The 23,184-nt window shown below is 38.9% G+C and overlaps 1 protein-coding gene and 1 long non-coding RNA gene across 3 annotated transcripts in view; one reads left to right on the forward strand and one right to left on the reverse strand.

Annotated features, from left to right (window-relative positions):
- Positions 1-17,025, reverse strand: part of ATF7IP2 (activating transcription factor 7 interacting protein 2) — a 43,273-nt gene extending 26,248 nt beyond the window's left edge. The window contains exons 1-3 of the mRNA XM_069486137.1: positions 16,985-17,025; positions 2,290-3,146; positions 625-749 (exon numbers count right to left, since the gene is read on the reverse strand). Of these exons, the coding sequence (XP_069342238.1) occupies positions 625-749; positions 2,290-3,136 (972 nt within the window). The 5' untranslated portion in view covers positions 3,137-3,146; positions 16,985-17,025. The remainder of the gene's footprint in view (positions 1-624; positions 750-2,289; positions 3,147-16,984) is intronic.
- Positions 1-19,488, forward strand: part of LOC138394310 (uncharacterized) — a 70,162-nt gene extending 50,674 nt beyond the window's left edge. For both annotated transcript variants that reach the window (XR_011235302.1, XR_011235303.1), the window contains exons 3-5: positions 12,701-12,804; positions 16,466-17,077; positions 19,089-19,488. This is a non-coding gene — a long non-coding RNA (uncharacterized lncRNA). The remainder of the gene's footprint in view (positions 1-12,700; positions 12,805-16,465; positions 17,078-19,088) is intronic.
- Positions 19,489-23,184: the final 3,696 nt, after the last annotated feature.

Here is a 23,184-nt window from a genome sequence, read left to right on the forward strand (position 1 = left end):
TACATCAACTCAGACTTGATCAGACATGTATTGAGACTATAGTACAATGAGATGAAATGAGGCCAAAATGAAAGCAGGAAGTGTGTTTAGTGATGCTGTAAAGCAAAATGTCAGATGATACACCATTATCTGTGTTAAGTTTGGAAATTAGGGCAAGTAAATTTGAATGTAGGACTTTGCAATGGACTATTGGGTTGTCTGAGTCTATGAAGTAGTGGTCAATTGTGATGAGGTCTACAATCAGATATAGCTGCAGATCAGAGAGCTCCATGACTAGTACAAAAGAGCTCAGACTGTTTAGCAAAGCTAAATAAAGGTCAAGCAGTGTCTGACTCACACAGATATTTCAGTGTAACATTGAAAGCCCATTTCTACAACAGGACTGTACCTTCATATGATTCCCTAGGTCACTCTGCATGGGATCATTTTCAAGAAACTAGAGATGTTTTGGTAACGTACATAATTCTTTCCCTAATCTTGTCTGCTAATTTGGTGTTCACACACCAGCTTTACGTCAAGTGAAAGGTATCTATACTATGTCATTGTGGAGATCAGTTACTTTTTGCCATTTTTTACTAGTCAAAAATAAGTTTTGAAGCAAATACTTAAGCCCCAATATTTTACCTGTTCCAGCAATGCTGTTTGCCTTTCCAGAGCTACACAAATATTTTCATTAATTTGCTCTGAGGTTTTCATGCGTTTAACATTTTCTTTGTTTTCTGAAAACATCCTCTTCTTTTGGTAATGGCCTTGGGGAGATGGAAAGATTGAAGATAAGAGGAATTCTCTAATTTAGAGAACCTCTAAGCAAATGGAAAAACTAAAATGTGACAATGGCAGCATTTTTAGAATATGTAACTGCACATGAATATTCCCCAAAACTATTCCTTTAACAAATAATGAATATCTTAGGTAGGGTTGTGGTCTCAGATACACTCCTCCTTCAATCTTATTTAATACACACACATACCCCAATAAAAACATAAGTTATACAATTTAACTCTCTATTTATAGTTATGTAAGTGGTCCTACATTTCTTTTTTACAAGCAGTTAACTTAGGCAGACTTACATAATTTTAATAGATGATCCTATTATTTTTAAGCAATCTTAAATTGATCTTGTTAAATGATTGCTCTGTAGCCTAGACAAGAACACAAAATTTATCCTATGAAATCAGTTTTTTCTTCTATTTCATTAACTTAAATACCCTACACTTCTAATGAAATTTACTTTTACTATTTTAATGATGTTATAACCCCAAACTTCAGTTTTTAATCACTTTGTGTTTCTATTAATGGCTCTCTACACACAAATATGTATAAGTGTATATATTATCTATCATCTTATACTTAGCATGTGATTTACAGGTGAATCCTATAGAAAGAAATGGGTTCAACAACAATTTTTTAAAGACTCACTCTCTTGGCCAGGCGCTGTGGCTCACACTTGTTATCCCAGCACTTTGGGAGGCCAAGGTGGGAGAATCACTGAGCCTAGGAGTTGTTGGAGGCTGCAGTGAGCTGTTATAACGCCACTACATTCCAGCTTGGGCAACACAGCAAGTCTCTAAAATAAACAAACAAAAAAAAAAAACCCATTCTTTTCTAACTAGCTTTTTTTTTTTTTTTTTTGAGACAGAGTCTCGCTTTGTTGCCCGGGCTAGAGTGAGTGCCGTGGCATCAGCCTAGCTCACAGCAACCTCAAACTCCTGGGCTTAAGCGATCCTACTGTCTCAGCCTCCTGAGTAGCTGGGACTACAGGCATGCGCCACCATTCCCAGCTAATTTTTTGTATATATATATTTTAGTTGGCCAGATAATTTCTATTTTTAGTAGAGACGGGGGTCTCACTCTTGCTCAGGCTGGTCTCGAACTCCTAACCTCAAGCTATCCACCCTCCTCGGCCTCCCAGAGTGCTAGGATTACAGGCGTGAGCCACCGTGCCCAGCCTAGCCTCCTTCTTAATCTAATAAACAAAACTTCAGAATAAGAGATGTAGATAAAATGAACCAATCACTATAAGCCACCTTTTGGTTTTTTTTTTTTGTACTGTAAACACAAAGAGATTGATTCCCTTCTTTGTCAGGATTAACTTCCCTTTTGATATGGTGGATAACCTTCCCCCTCCCCATCAAAAATGGTTCAGGAATAAGGTACTCTGAAATACTGTTGTCATAGTTTTTTCCTGTCTATATGTACTTTACCTATTTGTATATTTGAGACTTTAAAATCCCCCCAAAGAAAGTGACTATTGTAATTTGTCCAAAATATGCATAAGCATACACTTACCGTTGTTATTATCAGCATCAGGTGATGACTGCCCCTTCGAGTCTGTACTTTCACAATTTGAAATGCTGGAATGACAGGTTCTACTGGAGTCTTCATTTTTCAAAACATCAGCAGCACAGTTGTTGAAATTAATAGAATTCACCAAGATAGGTTTTTTCTCACCAGGCATAAAATTTGAGTCTGAACTTAAAATGTTGTCATTTTGTCTTTTATCATGTGACTCTGAATTGGAATTTGTTTCTAAATGAGAAGCCATCTTGTCAATTCTCTTATCATCCAAGGTATTGGTTCCTGTAGACTTTAGCATTTGAATTAGATCACTTAATATGCTAGGTTGAAAGCAAATGGAGTTTACATTACAAGCCCCTTCAGGTTCAAAAAAGGATCTTGTTACATTTGCCTGATATTCAAAATGATTTTCAGAACGGTTTTCAGAAGTGTTTTGTGGATCTTCTGCCTCCTGTATAACGAGTTTGCTGGGAGAATCTATTCTTTTACTTGGACACACAACTTGTTCAGCAACATATTCCAATCTTGTTTCTGGATTAACAATTTCTTCTACTGGTTTTATTAAATTCTGAGAGGATTCTTTACTTTTCTGTAGAAATACTGAATTTTTGTTAGAGTCTAATGAAGAAGCAATGTTTTCAGAATGCCTACATTTGCTAATTATGACACCAGTACTTAAATTCTGATTACTATTTGGAACATTACTCCCAATTGATGTTATTTTCAGTGCTTCAACATTCTTTGACTTATTCAGCATCTCTGCTTGCTTTCGGCAACTTGTAGGCATTGTTTTTCTGGCTTTTAATATCTTCCGTTTACTTTTATCTGGACTTGCCATCGTTCATATCCTGGAATTTAAGATATCATATTTAAATCCAATTCTCCAGTCAAGTTCTTTACAATATTAAAATAATGTTGACACTATCTCTCCAGATTTAGATAATCATTTCATTGGAAATTACATCCATTTTCATGTCACTGAAAACATACAAATTCCAATTTTTTCTATAAACATAAACTACATAAATTCAAGTCCTATATTGCTAATAAGCCTCTACACTTCATACTAAGCCTGATGATTATCTGACCACTTTTTATTGTATCACCTCAGGGATATAACCATTTTTTTTTTTTTTTCCTTTTTTTGAGACAGAGTCTTGCTGTCTCAAGACTTGCTGTGTTGCCCAGGCTAGAGTGAGTGCCGTGGCATCAGTCTAGCTCACAGCAACCTCAAACTCCTGGGCTTAAGTGATCCTACCGCCTCAGCCTCCCGGGTAGCTGGGACTACAGGCATGTGCCACCATGCCCTACTAATTTTTTTCTATATATGTTTTAGTTGTCCGTATAATTTCTTTCTATTTTTAGTAGAGACAGGGTCTCGCTCTTGCTCAGGCTGGTCTTGAACTCCTGACCTTGAGCGATCCACCCGCCTCGGCCTCCCAGAGTGCTAGGATTACAGGCGTGAGCCACCATGCCCGGCCAAGCATTGACTTTTAATTTAATCATACAAATAGGCTATAGTTTACTCGAAAGATTAAATTGCACTTCTTCATAAAAACTAATAAAGCTTTGAATAAAACATTCCATTTACTACACATAGTACATTTTTAAGCTTTACTAATTTTCAAATTTCCAAATAAATGGTACTATGGGAGTAATTTCCAATAGTCATGAGTATAAAACAAGCAACAACATACATGACATGATGGCAGTTCAAAGAAACAAGCCAATTTTAAAATTTACCTTAAAAAATAGTTCTTAATCACTTCTCATAATTTAAGAGGAATCTACTATATAGCAGCAAAAAATATGTTGGTGTTTTTATACCTTAGTATTCACATTACCTTTGATGTGAACTATGAGTAGGTAAATGGTTTAAAACAATTTTACAAGGCAATCAAAGGCCTAACATAAGCAAATAAAGTGATTTATGTTGACACATGGTAGACCAGTTATCTATATTTTCATTTACCATTATCTATTTTCATACTTGAAGTTTTCTTTTACTATATTCTTTTTATTCAATATATCATTTGATCAAGTACAGTTCCAGGTTTTGTGAGACCTGAAGGTTGAGGTGAATATTTATTTAAAGTCAGAAAAAAAATTACAACACATTACAAGTTTTTAAAACGTGACATGTCTAAACATCACAAAATCCAGAAAAACAGCATAATATTTTCATTAAGGGCCTATTAATAATATACCTATAGAACTTTATTTTTCCTCTCTGACTCCATATTATTTGATTGCCTTTTGATTAATACAATTTTTGTGTCATTTCCATCAGAGACAATGGACAGAGCAAATCTTTCCTCTACCATGGTGAAGAATATATATATATATATATATATATATATTTAGTTTGGTAATCAGGATGCATAAAATAAGCAGCTTCACCTAAAGACACACTTCTTTATACTGCGCTACAGCTTTATGCCCTGTAAACACTAACATTCTTTTATTTCAAAGGCAGAATTCCTATCAAAAAGAAAATAAATATATGCTGTGTTATTATTTTTTTTTTTTGGAGACAGTTTCGCTCTGTTGCCTGGGCTAGAGTGCTGTGGTGTCAGCCTGGCTCACAGCAACCTCAAACTCCTGCGCTCACGCAATCTTTCTGCTTCAGCCTCCCTAGTAGCTGGGACTACAGGCATGTGCCACCATGCCTGGCTAATTTTTTCTGTATATTTTTAGCTGTCCAGATCATTTCTTTCTATTTTTAATAGAGACGGGGGTCTCGCTCTTGCTCAGGCTGGTCTCGAACTCCTTACCTGGAGCGATCCTCCCCGCCTCAGGCTCCCAGAGTGCTAGGATTACAGGCGTCAGCCACCGCACCTGGCCTTCCCTTTTTTTTTTTTTTTTTTTTGAGACAAAGAGTCTTGCTCTGCTGCCCAGGTGCTGTGGTGCTCAGCCTAGCTCACAGCAACGTCAAAATCCTGGGCTGAAGTAATCCTTCTGCCTCAGCCTCCCAAGTAGCTGGGACTACAGGCATGCACAAACATGCCCAGCTAATTTTTTTTCTGTATATTTTTAGTTGTCTAGATAATTTCTTTCTATTTTTGGTAGAGATGGGGTCTCACTCTTGCTCAGGCTGGTCTCGAACTCCTGACCTTGAGCAATCCTCCCGCCTCAGCCTTCCAGAGTGCTAGGATTACAGGCATGAGCCACCATGCCCGGCTCCATATAACTTTTAAACTAAGTTTGTAAATATACACAAAACAAAACAAACCAGCCAGGCACAGTGCTGCATACCTGTAACCCCAGCATTTTGGAAGGCTGAGGGGGGAACGTAACTTGAGGCCAGGAATAGAGAACACCAGCCTGAGCAATAGAGCCAGACTCCATCAATGCAAAAAAAAAAAAAAAAAAAAAATTTCTGTTAGGAGGCTGCGGTGGAAGGATCACTTGAGTCCAAGAGTTGGGAGTTTGATATGGAACGTGGCAAAGACAAAAAAAAAAGTTCAAAGTTGCAGTGAGCTATGATTGTGGCCACTGTGCTCCAGTATGAGTGGAAAAAAAAAAAAATAACAAAACTCCCCACAATCCTGCTGGTATTAAAAAAGAGAAATGTATGTGTTTGTTTATGTATAAACAGTATATAAAGTATGATGTGTGCACACACACACAAAGCTTAATAAATAATTTACACAGTATACAACTCGCCCATTTATGATGGTCTTTAGAATATTCACAGACTTAAGCAACCATCACCACATCAATTTTAGAACAATTTCCATATTAAATCCAATCCCTTTAGCAGTCACACCTTTATTCTCCTCCATCCCCCTTAAGCTCTACATAACCACTATTTTGCGTCTCTATCAATTTGCTTATTCAGGACATTTCCTGTAAGTGGAATCTTACAACATATAGTCTTTCTGACTGGTTTCTTAGAATGTTTTCAAGGTTCATTCACATTGTAGCATGTAACAGATCTTCATTACTGAATGATATTCTACCATATGGATATGTAACATTTCATTTATGCATTCATTAATGGATATTTTAGTTATTTCAACTTTTTGGCGATTGTAAATAACGCTGCTATGAACATTCACATACAAGTTTTTGTGTGGACATGTGTTTTCAGTTTTCTTTTTACTACATACAACTAGGGGTGGAATTGCATAGTCACATGGCAACTCTATTATTTTACCTTTAAGGAACTGCAAGATCATTTTCCAAAGCGTCTGGACCAATTGCCATTTACCAACAGTGGATGAAGGTTCCAATTTTAATACCTCTTCACAAACACTTGTTATTTATCTGTTTTAGAATAGCAAGTGAGGTGGTGCCTCACCATCATTTTCATTTGGATTTCGCTGATGGCCAATAATGTTGAGGTTCTCTTCATGTGCCTCTTGGAGACTTCTATTATCTTCTCTGAAGAAATGTCTATCCAGATTTTTTGCCCATTTAAAAGTTAGGTTAGGCCGGGCGCGGTGGCTCACGCCTGTAATCCTAGCACTCTGGGAGGCCGAGGCGGGTGGATTGCTCAAGGTCAGGAGTTCGAGACCAGCCTGAGCAAGAGCGAGACCCCGTCTCTACTAAAAATAGAAAGAAATTATATGGACAACTAAAAACATATATATAGAAAAATTAGCCGGGCATAGTGGCGCATGCCTGTAGTCCCAGCTACTCGGGAGGCTGAGGCAGGAGGATCGCTTGAGCCCAGGAGTTTGAGGTTGCTGTGAGCTAGGCTGACGCCACGGCACTCACTCTAGCCTGGGCAACAGAGTGAGACTCTGTCTCAAAAAAAAAAAAAAAAAAAAAAAAAAAAAAGTTAGGTTATTTGTAGTTCTTTATATCTTCTAGATTAAGACGCTTATAAGATAGGATTTATAATTTTTCCCTCCCATTCTGTGTGCTGTCTTCAATTCCTAGATGGTATGCTTTCAAAAACTAAAGTTTTAAATTTTGATAATCCAATTTATTTTTTCCATTTGTTGCCTGTGTTTTTGGTGTCATAGCTAAGAAATCACTATGCAATCCAAGATCATGAAAATTTATCAGTTAATTTTTGTATATGTCAGATTGGGGTCCACATCCATTCTTTTGCATGTGGACATCCAGTTGTTCCAGTGCAATTTGAAAAGGCTATTCCTTCTCTCATTGAATTGTGTTTTGACACTTGTAAACAATCAATTAAGTATAAATGGGAAGGTTGGCTGGGCACAGTGGTGTGTGCCTGGTGCAAGCCTGTAATCCCAGCTACCTGGGAGGCTGAACCAAAGAGTTTGAATCCAGCCTAGGCAACATAGGGAGATGCTATCTCTATAAAATAAATAATACTGACCTATGGGTCTGTCCTTATGTGAGTACCACACCGTCTCGATTACTGTAGCTTTGCGCTAAGTTTGGAATTCAGGGTAAGTAAGTCCTCTAACATTTGGGGGGTTTTATTTCTTTGTTTGTTTAGGCAGAGTCTTGCTCTGTTACCCTGGCTAGACTGCAGTGTCATCATTAGCTCACTGCAACCACAAACTCTGGGGCTCCAGAGATCCTCTAGCCTCAGCCTCCCAAAGACCTGGGATTATAAGCATGAGCCAGCATGCCCACACTACTGAACTTGTTTTTATCCTCGATAGTTTTTTTGTAGATTCCTTAGGATTTTCCATTTACTAGATGTCATCTATATACAGATGTCTTCTTTCTTTCCAATCTCAATTTTATTTTCTTGCCTAATTTTCCCGACTAGATCTTTCAGAACAATGTTGAATAGAAGTGGTAAGAGAGGTCATCTTGTTCCTGATTTAGGAGGAAACCTTCAGTTTTTCACCAGAGCATGACATTAGCTGTGGGTTTTTCACAGACATATTTTTATCAGATTAAGAAAGTTCCAAACGTTCGATACTTTGTTGAATGTTTTTACCATGAAGGGGCACTGAATTTTGTCAGAAAATGCTTTCCATCATCTCTTAAGTCAAGCATGTGACTTTGTTCTCTATTCAATTTATATGATACGAAGCCAACCTCGAACTTCTGAGATAATTCCCACATGGTAATGATGTATAATCCTTTATATTTCCTCATTAGTATAGTGGTCAACAAATAAATACAAAGTGAAAACTAAATTTAAATTTCTAAATTTTAAAACAAAAAAAAAATCCTTTTCTAATTGCTAGTATTTGGTTGAAGATTTTCACACTTACATCCATAAGAGACATTGTTTTATAGTTTTCATGTCCTTATCTACTTCTAGTATGGGGAAAATACTGGCCTCACAGAATTATTTGGGAAATGTTCTTTCCTCTTCTATTTCTTGAATATTTGTGAAGAACTGATATCTTTAAATGTTTGGTGTAATTCACCAATAAAGCCAACAGATTTGAGGCTTTTCTTTGTGTCTTAATTCAATGTCTTTACTTGTCATAGGTCGGTTCAGATCTTGAATCAGTCCTGGTAGTGTCTTTTTAGGAATTTGTCTATTTCATCTATTTAGTGGAATCATACAATTGGGATATTTCTGCGGTATTCCCTTATAATTGTTTCAACTTCCGGAAAGTCAATATTAATATTCATTCATTCCTCATTTTAGTAATTTGAGTCTTCCCTTCTTTCTCTTCATCAGTGTAGCTCATTGATCTTTTCAAAAACCAACTTTTGATTTCATTGATTTTCTCCATTTTTGTCAATTTCCACTCTCATCGTTTTTTTGACAGAGTCTCACTCTGTTGCCCAGGCTAGAGTGCCGTGGCATCACCCTAGCTCACAGCAACCTCAAACTCCTGGGCTCAAGTGATTCTCCTGCCTCTGCCTTCGGAGTAGCTGGAACTGCAGGCACCCACCACCATGCCCAGCTAATTTTTTCTATTTTTAGTAGAGATGGGGTTCTCATTCTTGCTCAGGCTGGTCTTGAACTCCTCAACTCAAGTGATTCTCCTGCCTTGGCCTCCCAGAGTGCTAGGATTATGAGCGTGAGCCATCGTACCCAGCCTATGTTTTCCTTCATTCTGCTGACTTTAGGTTCATTTTGCTTTTCTGTTTCTAGTTTCTTAAGATCAAAGTCTAAGTTATTAATTTGAGGTCTCTCTTATAGCATTTATCACTATAAATTTCCATCTAAAAGTTGCTTTAATTGTATTCCCAAAATTTTTGGTATGCTGTCTTCATTTTCATTCATTTCAAAGTATTTTCTAATTTCTCTTTTGATTTCCTCTTTGACTCATTAGTTATTTAGGAATGTGTTAGTTTTCAATATTTGTAAATTTCTGAAATTTTCTTTTGGTATTGATTTCTAACATCATTCCACTGTGATATGATAATGCTCTTTTTATGATTTCAATCCTTTTAAATTTGCTGGTTTGTTTTACAGCCTAGCATGTCTATACTGCAGAAAGGTCTATGTATATTTAAGAAACGTACATAGTATATTCCACTGTTTTGAGGTGGAGTGTTCAAAAGATGTTTCTTAAGTCTAGTTGTTTTATACTTCGAGACTTCTTACTTAAGTGCTTGGTTTTCTATCCATTATGAAAGTTGTGTATAAAGTCTCAAAATATTGTTGAATTGTCTATTTCTCCCTTCAGTTCTATCAGTAGCTTCATCTATTTTGGTGCTCTGTTATTAGGTGCGTATGTTTATAATTGTTATACCTTCCTAAAGGACCAACCTTTGTTTCATTCATATCCCTTTTTATCTCTAGCAATATTGTTTTAGTCTATTTTGTCTGGTATCAGTAGAGGCATTCTAGGTTTCTTGTGGTGTTTTGCTGTTTGTACGATGTATCTTCTCCTATCCTTTTACTTTCAACCTATTTGTCTCTTTGAATCCATAGTGTGTCCCCTGTAGACACCTTATAGTTGGATGCTTTTCCCCCCTCCAGTTTGACATTCTCTGCCATTTGACCAGATTGTTTAATACATTCACAATTGACATTCATTCATTTAGACAGAGTCTCGCTCCGTGCTCGGGTATTCTCATAGCTCATTACAACCTTAAACTCCTGAGCTCAAGCGATTCTCCTGCCTCAGTCTCCCAAGTAGGTGGGACTACAGGCCCGCACCACCATGTCTTCCTAATCTTTTTCTAGAGAAGGAGTCTTGCTCTTGCTAAGGCTGGTCTCGAAATCCTGGCCTCAAATAGTCTTCTCACCTTGGCCTCCCACAGTGCTAGGATTATAGGTGTGCGCCATCACACCTGGCCTAACATTATTAGTAATAAACAGATGCTCCCTGACTCACGATGAAGTTCCATCCCAGTAAGCCCATTGTAAACTGAAAATAACATCAATTGAAGGCTGGTCGCGGTGGCTCACGCCTGTAATCCCAGCACTCTGGGAGGCTGAGGCAGGAGGATTGCTTGAGCCCAGGAGTTTGAGGTTGCTGTGAGGTAGGCTACCGCCACGGCAGTCTATTCAGGCAAACAGAGTGAAACTCTGTCTCAAAAAAAAAAAAAAAAATCAATTCAGAGATGCATTCAATACAGGTAACACTTAAACTACTGAACATCATAGCTTAGCCAATGCCTAACTTAAACATGCTCAGAACACTTACATTAGTTCTCTGCAGTTGGACAAAATCATCTAATCCAAAGCCTATTTCATAAGCGTTGAATATCTCATGTAATGTACTGATATTCTACTGAATGCCTATCCCTTTCACACCATCACAAAGTCAAAAAATTCTAAGTCAAACCAGCATAATTTGCAGTTTGATTCATGTCTGCCATTTTATTTTTTGGTTTATATGTCTCAAGTCTTTTTCTAGTCCTTTACTGCATTAGATATTAGATTTTTTTTTAATGCTCTGTAAATGGTGTCTTTTTATAGTAGTCTAGAGATCAGAGAGTACAAATCTGTCTTTTGGGGTTTTTTTTCTTTTTTTTTTTTTTTCTTTTTGGAGACAGAGTGTCACGCTGTTGCCCAGGCTAGAGTGTCATGGCGTCAGCCTAGCTCACAGCAACTTCAAACTCCTGGGCTCAAGCAATCCTACTGCCTCAGCCTCCCGAGTAGCTGGGACTATAGGCACGCGCCACCGTGCCCGGCTAATTTTTTCTATATATTTTTAGTTGTCCAGCGAATTTCTTTCTATTTTTAGTAGTGACAGGGGTCTGTCTCTTGCTCAGGCTGGTCTCAAACTCCTGACCTAGAGTGATCCTCCCGCCTCAGCCTTCCAGAGTGCTAGGATTACAGGCGTGAGCCACTGCGCCCGACCCCGTTTAGGATTTTTTTTCATCAATTGTTAATAAGAGATGAGTCTATATTTTATCAGGTTTCCACAACTAAGTTATGCTGGCCTCACAAAACCAGAAAGTCTTTTCCTATTCTCTGACTAATTTGTATATTAATGGCGTTATTTTTTCCCTAGATGTTAGAATTCACCACTAATGTCATCTGAGCCTGGAGTTAACTTTGTAATAAAACTTTCCAATTATGATTAAATCTTTAAAATATATATAGAACCACTCTTATTTCTGACATCTTTTTAATGTTAATTTTAGTTGTTCTTTCCATTTCAACATAATTTCAAACTTATCAGCACAAAGTGTCTGTAATATATATAGTGCTGTCCCTCTTTTCATTCTTGATATTGGTGATGGGTTTTCTTCATTTTCTTCGCTATTCATATTTGAAATTTATCGATTTATCAAGATTTTCAAAGCATTACTTTTACCTTAGTTGGCTTGCTATTTTACAGTGTTCCATTTCATCATTTCCTGATGATATTATATAATTATTTCCTTCTACTTTCTTTGGTTTTGAGTTGTTGTTCTTATTCCAGCTTGATATTTAAAACTTGTATCTTTTCAGTCCCTTTTTTTCCTAACTTCACATTTAAATCTACAAATGTTCCTCTAAAACCTGCTTTAGTTGAGCCCACATCTTATTTGGTTCAAAATATTTCCTAACTTTTGCAATTATAATTTAATTGAACTGCAGATTAATAAATAGATTAATTTCCAAGCAAATGCAGATTTCCTAGTTATATTTTTATTGTTGAACACTGGCTTGATTTCACTGTGATCAGAGAATAACCTCTGATTGAGTTCAATCTTGCGATACTTGTTTAGGCTAACTGCATGGTCAATTTTGGTAAAAGGTTCATGTGTACTTATATCAATGAGGTTAAATTCTTAATTGTGCTTTCCTAATCTTCCAGCTATTAAAACAGAAGTGGAATACTATGATTATGGAATTGTCTGTTTCCTTTAATTTAGTCATTGTCTTTTTTTTCCTTATATAGTTTGAAGCTATGGGTCCATTCTGATTGAGTTGTTTTTTCCCCCTCTATTCCTGGTAGATTGGGTCTCCCCATTATGAAATGTCTGTATCTCCAGTAATGCTTCTTGAGAAGACAGTATCTTAATACGTTATAAACACTAAATAAATGGCAATTCTTCTCTTTACTCTTTTTTTAAGAAGTAAAAACTTAATATATTCTCATTCAAACTTATACAGTTCAGAGGCAGGATTTGAACCCAGCGTCTTACGACTCAAAGAAATCTCATATCACAAGCACAAATCAGATACGGTATTGTAAAGAAGCATCGCTGTCGTAACAGGTATGTCGTAGTTAACAAAATAACAAACACTCTTATTAGTGACCAGCTTGGGACAGGTGACAGTTAATCTCATTATGAGCATGAACTAATCCCAAGTATGGTCCAGGGACCCTCATCATCATCATCACCTGAGTGCCAAAAGAATTTTGCCCTTACTCTTTAAATTTTTATCAATGTAACATTATATAATGAAGCAATATAAAATAAAAAACAATTGCTTGCCAGCGCTCCTTAATACTTAATGGCAATCACTTTTAAACTAATTTAGCATTTCTTAAATATCAATATTTTTATTTCCCCACTAGTATTTCTAGAGTTACAAATTTTATCCATATATATCACTTTTCCATAATTACAGATGACTATTTAGTTCGCGTACTTTTTAAAGCTCATATTTTCAATTAAATCAATACTTAAGTTGTTATAAGTAAATATTCTCTAGACAGCCAGAGCATCATGACTGCATTACCTATAACAATATTTTGTTTTCCCTGGTGCTATCAAATCTAACATTCCTATAAACCTAACCTTAACTTTTTTCAAATTGACGGGAACTATCATGTATCAACATTTTCCCCCATTCTATACTCCTTCAAGATCAAGTTTAAAGATCACCTATTCAATAAAGCCTTCCACCAAGAGAACTACTTCCTTATCTGAATTTCCCATTACAAATGTACATTTCAAGTCATGAAATTTGAGGACAGAGATGCATCTTACTTTATATCCTCAGTGAAAGCCTTTCATATAGAAGTTTTAAGAAATGCTGTATGGTGGCTCACTACTTTATGAGGCCAAGATGGGAGGACCACTTGAGGCCAGGAGTCCAAGATCAGCCTAGGCAACAGCCTGAGACCCAGCCTCTATAAAAAAATTTTAAAAATTAGGCAGGCATGGTGGTGCATGCCTTTAGTCCCAGCTACTTGGAGGCTGAGGTTCAAGGATCACTTGAGCCCAGGAGATGGAGGCTGCAGTGAGCTATGATGATGCCACTGCACCCTGGCCCAGGCAACAAAAGAGTACTGGAAAGCCACTCAGGGTTATTGTCTCTTTAATATAAAGAGTATCAGAAACAGGCCTCACCAGCTTTTGTCATAGCCATCCCATAAGCTACTTCATATCAGCAACACAATACACAGTAGCCATTCAGTGGTATGCTAAGGGAAATTACCACATTTAGTAGATACATATAATGCCTCTATATAATTAATGACTAAATTTACTAATACCTATATAAATATACTCCTATGAGCTTAATCAGGAGTTCAAAAACTCTTATTATATCTCATTATCTCCTCTCCGTCCAGAAAGTCAGTTATTTCTCTCTAGATATTACCTGACTACAATCTGTCCTACTCAAATTGGTAAAGATGAACGATAAAACGTTAGCCAAGTTTAATATAATGTACTTTAAAAGTCAGGTTTAAGAATAAGTATCTAAAAGATTAGGAATAGGAGACAGGATAAGATAGAAGAATATAGTTCTTTGTATTTTGTACTATCTCATTCAACTTAATGAGAGCTAGGCCAGGCACGGTGGCTCACGCCTGTAATCCTAGCACTCTGGAAAGCCGAGGTGGGCGGATCGTTTGAGCTCAGGAGTTCGAGACCAGCCTGAGCCAGAGCGAGACCCCGTCTCTACTAAAAACAGAAAGAAATTATATGGACAGCTAAAAATATACATAGAAAAAATTAGCCAGGCATGGTGGTACATGCCTGTAGTCCCAACTACTCGGGAGGCTGAGACAGGAGGATCCCTTGAGCTCAGGAGTTTGAGGTTGCTGTGAGCTAGGCTGACGCCACAGCACTCACTCTAGCCTGGGCAACAAAGTGAGACTCTGTCTCAAAAAAAAAAAAAAAAAAGTTAAAAAGTTTTTATTTTTAACAACTATCCAAAATATTACTTAAAATTCGGTTACATCAAATGAAACACATCTGTACACACCCACTATAAGAAAACTATGAAATATGCACAGGCAAAGATGCAGGTATCATGCAATAGGTTCATACCAGACTGCAAGATATTAAGTAGCAAGGAAATACAATGGAATTGAAGGCTGAGATGAATGAAGTAGAGTTGATAAGGAAGGAAGAATAGCAGAAAATTCAAGATGTACCTAGATACACCAGTTCTTAAAACATGCAAAGGCCTGGCGCAGTGGCTCACGCCTGTAATCCTAGCACTCTGGGAGGCCGAGGTGGGCGGATCGTTTGAGCTCAGGAGTTCGAGACCAGCCTGAGCAAGAGCGAGACCCCACCTCTACTAAAAAAAATAGAAAGAAATTATATGGACAGCTAAAAATATATATAGAAAAAATTAGCCGGGCATGGTGGCGCATGCCTGTAGTCCCAGCTACTAGGGAGGCTGAGACAGGAGGATCGCTTGAGCTCAGGAGTTTGAGGTTGCTGTGAGCTAGGCTGACGCCACGGCACTCACTCTAGCCTGGGCAACAGAGTGAGACTCTGTCTCAAAAAAAAAAAAAAAAAAAAAAAAAAAAAAAAAAAATGCAAATCCTTTCCAATAAGATACTGGCTCATGCATTTCTGTTGAGGCAGAAGTCAATCTTAGGATGCATCCTGTACATATCTGCAGGTAAGACTCAGAGTGAAGTAGATTAATTTGATTAAGATCAGAGTCAACACTTCTAAAAAAAAACACAAACAAACAGGGATAAATAAGCTAAGAAGAAAAAAGAAAAGCATACTTCACAAAAGCTGAATTCAGTGTAGTTAGTACTTCATTCAGATGCTTCATTTTTCAATAACTTTCCTGTGATATAAATTATCTTTTATCTTGAATGTTCTTCCCCATTTGTTTTTCAAATAGTTATGCCGAATGTCATTTACTGGCTATAAGTAAATACGACAAAAATCACAATGAAAATAGTATTAAGCCCCAATCCAGACAACAGCCTAAGTGGATCTAACATAATTTTTCTACTGTGGACTATTCAGTATAATTGCCTTATAACCACAAAGTTCATCTTCAACAGGTTTGTTTTTTTTGTTTTTTTTGAGACAGAGTCTCACTGTTGCCCAGGCTAGAGTGAGTGCCGTGGCGTCAGCCTAGCTCACAGCAACCTCAAACTCCTGGGCTCAAGCGATCCTCCTGCCTCAGCCTCCCGAGTAGCTGGGACTACAGGCATGCACCACCATGCCCGGCTAATTTTTTCTATATGTTTTTAGTTGTCCATATAATTTCTTTCTATTTTTAGTAGAGATGGGGTCTCGCTCTTGCTCAGGCTGGTCTCGAACTCCTCAGCTCAAACGATCCACCCGCTTCGGCCTCCCAAGTGCCAGGATTACAAGCGTGAGCCACCGCGCCCGGTCAACAGTCAGTTTTCTAAATGCAGCAGAGTTTTAACAGAGAAAGCAAAATAATTATTGCCTCCGTTTAGATACATTCTTTTTTTTTTTTTTTCCCCTTGTTCTCTTTAGACAAGACGTTTAGACACATTCTTGAACTTGCTAAAATTGGAGAAAGTAGGCGGGGGAGGGTCCACATGAAGGAAACAGTTTGATTTTTTTTTTTAAAAGATGTTAACGATGAGCTTCTGTATTAAAGGAGTCATTAAATCACAGCATGCCCACGCCGGAAAACTCAGCTGAGGTGCATACCGCATTTCAGCGCTTCAATCAGACCTCTGTATTACCGCGGCAGGTCTGGTGCCTACTTCATTACAACGTATATCAAGGCCACTTGGCAAGATTCAGTTCTGGCATTGGGTTCTTCAGATAAAGATGACTAAAACAACTCACGGAAATTTGGCAACGGGATACTGAAGTCGGAGGTCAGAATAAAATTTCATCCGTTAACTGTAAAAGCACTCCGGGCCAGGACTTAGCTTTCTTTGACTCACTAGTCAAGGGGTGGGGGGGGACCAACACTGAAGCCACTTCCCTCCGCAGCCCCAGCCCGGTGCCGCCTCAACCGGGGGCCGCAAACGGCTCCCACTTCGCCAGCACTCCGCTCGGAAAGCGGTGTAGCAGCGACCTTCCGCCCCTCGCGGCGTCTTCCCGGCAGGTCCGAGCCCCAGCGCCCCTGCGGACGCCTTTCAGTCAGTCAGTCAGCCCCGCCGCCACCGCCCCCCGCCCGCCCAGTACTCGCAGGACTCCGCAGCTGTACCTCGGAGAAGCGCGCGGAACCCGCAAAACCGCCGCTCGGCCGGCCCCCACGTACCTACAGTGGCGCCGCGCCCGCAGCTCCTCTGCCCGCAAGCGATCCGAACGGCAACCGCCGCGCACAATGGTAGTCCGGCCAGGACCGGCTGAGGTAAGTCTCCCACCGCCCACCCCGGCGGACCCCGAGCCAATGGCAGCGCGAGCGTGCGGAAGCCCAGCCAATCAGACACGACCGTAGGGAGTGGGCGGGGAGAAATGCAGCTGGCGGAAGTAGAAGTCAGCTGAGGGCCGCCTGCTCTTCGCCTCCAAGAGCGGTTCTTCCCGGCAGCCCCTGGGGCACCTCCTCTCATCCCCTTACTTCCCCTCCCCCACCTCAGTAACGGGTTGGAGCGCCTGACTAGTCCCTTTTTTTTTTTTTTTTGAGTGACTCATGCAAAAATTTGGATAGTTTTTCAAAAATTATTACTAATAAAATGTATTTACAAAAACAAACCCCCCCATAATCTGTACCTTACCGATTTGAATTTTTCAATATTATATTAAAGTATTTATCATGATGAGTTTTTTTTTACTACCTCTTACATTTTGTGACTTAGGAGAGTGGCCCTCATACTGTTGTCTTTTCCTTGAGTTCCTTAAATTGTCCCAGATGCCTGCCACCCTAGGTTGCTTCGGATTTCTGCAGCCTGCTGCTAGAGAATCTCCCTCTTTCTTGGTGGTTATCATGTGTTCACCCAATAGGTCATCATGGCGTACCCTCTGTGAGGGAAGTGCCGGAAATCTAACCGTCAACTAGATCGATAAAGCCCGCTTTGTCACAGAGGGCAGAGCTGCCTGCCTTGGCCTAGTCACTTCTGGCTACCAGAAAAACGAGACAAAGCCAATCTAGACGGTTAAGCCATTAACAGAATAGCGTCCTCTAAACCAGCAGGTTCCCCAAATGTGGTCCAGGGATTTCAAGATCTTAAATGTCAGTACAATTTTAATAATAATATGAAGATACTATTTGCTTTTTTTCATTCTTTCAGGCAGGAGAATTCAATGGAATTTTCCAGAAGCTTTTAGAAAATTGACATGAGAGATTAGGACAGATTGAATACAGAAGCAGACAAGAGAATGTCTTATCTCAGACATTAAGGAAATAATTGGCAAAAATGTAAAACAATTTTTTTTTTTTGATACAGAGTCTCACTGTGTTGCCTGGGCTAGAGTGAGTGCCGTAGCGTCAGCCTAGCTCACAGCAACCTCAAACTCATGGGGGCTCAAGCGATCCTCATTGTCTCAGCCTCCCAAGTAGCTGGGACTACAGGCATGCACTACCATGCCTGGCTAATTTTTTCTATATATTTTTAGTTGTCGAGCGAATTTATTTCTATTTTTAGTAGAGACAGGGTCTTTGCTCTTGCTCAGGCTGGCCTCGAACTCCTGAGCTCAAGCAATCCTCCCACCTCAGCCTCCCAGAGTGCTAGGATTACAGACGTGAGCTACTGAGCCCAGCCTATAGTAACTATTATTATGAAAATTGATACAACTGAGAACATGAATGATCTTCAGCTAATCTTCTAGCCTTTTGTGTTGGAATTTTTCTTGTTTGCTCGTTTTCTTCCAGTGAGGATTGTGGTAGGCAGAATTTGAACCCCATGATCTTTGTCCCCTACTATTCCTCTTATGGTTAAGTTACATTACATGGCAAATGGCCTTTACAAATAAAGTTATAATCAGCTGACCTTAAGATGAAGGATTAGCTGGGATTTTCCAGGTGAGTACAATGTAATCACATGAACTCCTAACGGCAAAAGACAAGTCAGATAGATGCAGCAGAAAGGGAATTCACAGAGATTCAAAGCATGGGAAGGACTCAACCCATGGGTCCTGGCTTGCAGATGAAAGGGACCACGTGGAAACCATGAGAAGAAAAGTAATTCTGCCAACAACATGAAAATGACCCTGGAAGGAGATTCTTCCCCAGAGCCTTGACTGGCTAACCCTTTGATTTCACCTTCAAAAAGACCATAAGCAGAGTTCACAGCTGAGTCCACTGGTACTTCTGGTTTATAGAACTGTGAGATAATATGTGGGTGTTGTTTTAGGCCACATTTGTGGTAATTTGTTGCGGCAACAATAGAAATCTAACATGAGCTTTCATTCCATACCCTTCTCAGCTCTCCCTAAGGCAAGGCTGGAATCCTGAGAACTACATTTCCCAGATGCCTTTGCTTCCTGTGTTCTGGATTCACCAAGTGGGATGCACTTCCTGATGTTTCAAAAGTGGAAGAAAGACATGTTTATTGTTGTGGATTTTTGCTTGAGCTTTGTCTCTTTTCCTTGCCAGTCCCTGCCTCAGTAATATAAGGCAGCTGTGACGATTAACAGTGGTTTTATGAACTTTTCTGGCCTGTGGGCAGCAATAGCAGTAACTTCTTTATCCTCTGGACCACAGATGCAGTGGCACAAATGAAAACCAATCTGACAGTAGCTCCTCCAGATCCTTATAAGCATCTAAGTCTCTGTATTAAATACCAATGTGTTTCAAATATCTGGAGTTGTTTCTTTTTTCCATAACTGAACCCTAATTGATAGACTTCTCCATACCTGAGTTTCTTCATCTGTAAAATTAAATTACTCATAATGGATGACACACAGTAGAAAGTAACTCCTTAGTATTATTACATGGATTAAATGACATAGATTATGTAAAGTGGTCAACACTCAGTAGGTGGTCAATAAATATTTGTTACTATTTTTTTCTAAAAGGCTATTCATGTGATTATTGGCACTTCCAAATGCCAGTTTATTCTCCCTTTTCCCTAACTTATCAACATTCCTACCTTGAAAACACACACACACACACACACACACACACTCCTACTGCTTTATCTACTGGAGAGTTATAGCAGCCACAAAATACAATATAAGAAGTCCAGATTATATATAGTTCTCAGCACTGTCAACTATAAAAAACAACTCTGGAGTTAGACCAGTTATTTCATACTGGTCTTTATTGGATGTCTTTCAAAAGTCAAATGAGAGGTCTGAAAATGCAGCAATCGCAGTGAGCAAAAACACTTTCACAGTCACTTTGTGGAATAGTAACCCCTGCCTAGCTTACCGTTCTCATTTCTAGCCTCTTCAGAAGATACCCTGTTATTTCAAGAAGTTGGGACTTTGCATTTGTTGCCCCAACTATTTAGAAAACCCTTTTCCCCCTTCTCCACCTGGCTAATGTCTATTTAAACTTTAAATGAAACCACTTCACCTTCATCCACAGCATGATGGTGGTTGTACTATGTTCTCTTCTTTCTCATTTGTCTTTCTACTACTTACGAGCATCCTGAGAGCAGTGACTCATCTTTCAGGTACTGTTAGGACTCAGAAAAGAATGCCCCAGAATGAAGTTCTAAGAAGCAGTTTCAGAAGCAAAAGTTTCTTTGTTTGTTTGTCTGATTTATATATATACATACATATATGTATATACATATTTCAGGATATTATGAGGGTACAAACATTTTGGTTACATTTTATGTCTTTGCCTCACCCAAGCGAGGATTGGAGGCATGCCCTTCCCCTCTACAATGCTCACCGCGGCCATTAGTTTTGAGTTTACCCGCCCCAACCCCCTAATCCCTGGAATATATTACTACCATGTGAGCACCATAGTGTTGATTAGTCAGTGCCAATCTGATGGCGAGTACATGTGGAGCCTATTCTTCCCATCTTGTGATACCTCACTTTGGATAATGGGCTCAAGCTCTATCCAGGAAAATATAAGAGGTGCTAGATCACCGTCGTTTCTTATAATTGAGTAATATTCCATTGTGTACATATACCAAATTTTAATCCACTCATGAATTGACAGGCACATGGGTTGTTTCCACATCCTTGCAACAGTGAATTGTGCTGCCATAAACATTCGGGTGCAGACGTCTTTATTATAGAATGTCTTTTGTTCTTTTGGGTAGAAGCCTAATAGTGCTATTGCTGGATCGAATGGTATTTCTATTTTTAGCTCTTCAGAACCAAAAGTTTTTCTCTGGGCCTCTCCTGCCCTCCTGCTTCTCAGTCCCATTCTCCCCTGAGGCCAGCCATAGAAACTAGAATCCCTCCTCCTCAGGACGGGTCATAGAAACCAGAACCTCCCCATTCCCCAAAGCCAATCACAAAACCTAAAAATATTACTCTAACTTTCCCTCCACCTTTCTGTGTAAAAACTGGCCAAAAAGAAATTATCTGACCTACCTTGTTTGACTACAGATCATAAGATCCCCTTTCCAGAGAGGGTCCTGTCCCAGACCCAGAAGAAAGCAATGCATGCTCAGAGAGGCCACGAAGAATCTAGACAGACAGGCCTTGCTGGGTTTTCTCGCTCAGTCTATTAGCATTAGATCATACCCTTTTTGTCCAATCATATTTCCACATGGCTACTCACACTTTGTTGCACCTAAGCATACAAATAGACAATTTTCCCTGTATCTTTGGGTCTTCATCCTGAAGCTCCTGTGTCATGTAAAACTATGATCACATAAATTTGCATGTCTTTGTCCTATGAATCTGCCTCTTGTCCATGGTTCTCAGTGAACCTCTCAGTGAAACTTCAGAAGTTAAAGGGGAAGTTTTTCCTTGGCCCCTACAATACTAGATAAAACAATATGGGTAAAGCATTTGAAAGAGTGCCTGACCTATAGTAAGTATTTAGTAAAAGTTTATAAATACTATTACAAATATGATCATCATCACCACCCTCTCACCATCATTGTATATTTTTGTTTCGATTATCTGATACATAAGAGATGCTCAATAAAAGTTCATAAAATGAAAGTAAAGGAATGAATTCATTCAGAAACAGTTTTCAACGTATCATTTATAGTATCATCTCCCCTAGCATACATCAAAGCAGAACAATTGGAATTTCTTTAAGGGAAAATTACAGTTAACAACATAATCACTGATTACAAATGTAACATTAAATTATAGGATAGAAATAATATTGTCCGGGTGCAGTGGCTCACTCCTGTAATCCTAGCACTCTGGAAGGCCGAGGCGGGAGGATCACTCAAGGTCAGGAGTTTGAGACCACCCTGAGCAAGAGCGAGACACCCCCCCACCCCGTCTCTACTAAAAAAAAAATAGAAAGAAATTAACTGGACAACTTAAAATATATAGAAAAATTAGCCAGGCATAGTGGCGCATGCCTGTAGTCCCAGCTACTCGGGAGGCTCAGGCAGGAGGATTGCTTGAGCCCAGGAGTTTGAGGTTGCTGTGAGCTAGGCACGCACTCTAGCCTGAGCAACAGAGTGAGACACTGTCTCAAAAAAATACTATTACTATTATTGTTACTATATTTTTTAAGCATGACTATTGTGATGGCTACATTTTATGGTTGGTTTAACAAGACTATGTTGCCCAGTTATTTGATCAAACACGAGTCTAGACATTGTTGTGAAGATACTTTGTAGATGTGACTAGCATTTACAATCAGTTGACTTTAAGATTGCCCTCGATAATATGGGTGAGCCTAATCCAATTAGTTCAAGGCCTTAAGAGCAAAAGCAGAAGTTTACAAGAAGAAGGAATTCTGCCTCAAGGTTGTAACAGAAATCCTGCCTGAGTTTCTAGCTTACTAGCCTATCCAACAGATTTCAGAGTCAAGCCTATGGCATCAGTTTCTATCTGAGTTTCTAGCCTGCCATGTGAATTTTGGACTTGCCAGCCCCCACAATTACGTAAGCCAATTTCTTAAAATAAATCACTTAACATATATATATAAAATATGTAAAATATATACTATGTATCATATATATTATGTATAATATTATGTAGAAGAATGATATAATATCCTATTAGTTCTGTTTCTTTGAAGAACCTTGACTGATATAATTATAAACTATTAAATATAAGAGAAACTGTCAGTTAAGTAAATTGACTCACTACTGCAGGTAAAGGGTTAATGCTAGTCTGAACACTTTACTCCATAGATCCAGGTATACCTGGAAATATAGGCCTGAATTTATCATCTTGCAGTAATGATTCCTGGACTGCAGTGAGTTAAGATAATGCTTAATATTAACTCTTTCACATTGTACCAAGCAGATGGTACCTGGCTATTGGGACTGCTTATTATGAAATGCCTAATTGGTGGACAGTATCTGTACCAGGAAGGATATAGTTTAAGAAACATTGCCAGAGAGGCACAAAACGTATATAAGGACTTGCATGTCTAGTAGGATGCAGAAGATCAGGGATGACCACCTGTTTTGGTAA

The sequence above is a fragment of the Eulemur rufifrons genome, chromosome 14 (genome assembly GCF_041146395.1).
Source record: "Eulemur rufifrons isolate Redbay chromosome 14, OSU_ERuf_1, whole genome shotgun sequence".
In the NCBI taxonomy this organism is placed as follows: Eukaryota; Metazoa; Chordata; class Mammalia; order Primates; family Lemuridae; genus Eulemur; species Eulemur rufifrons.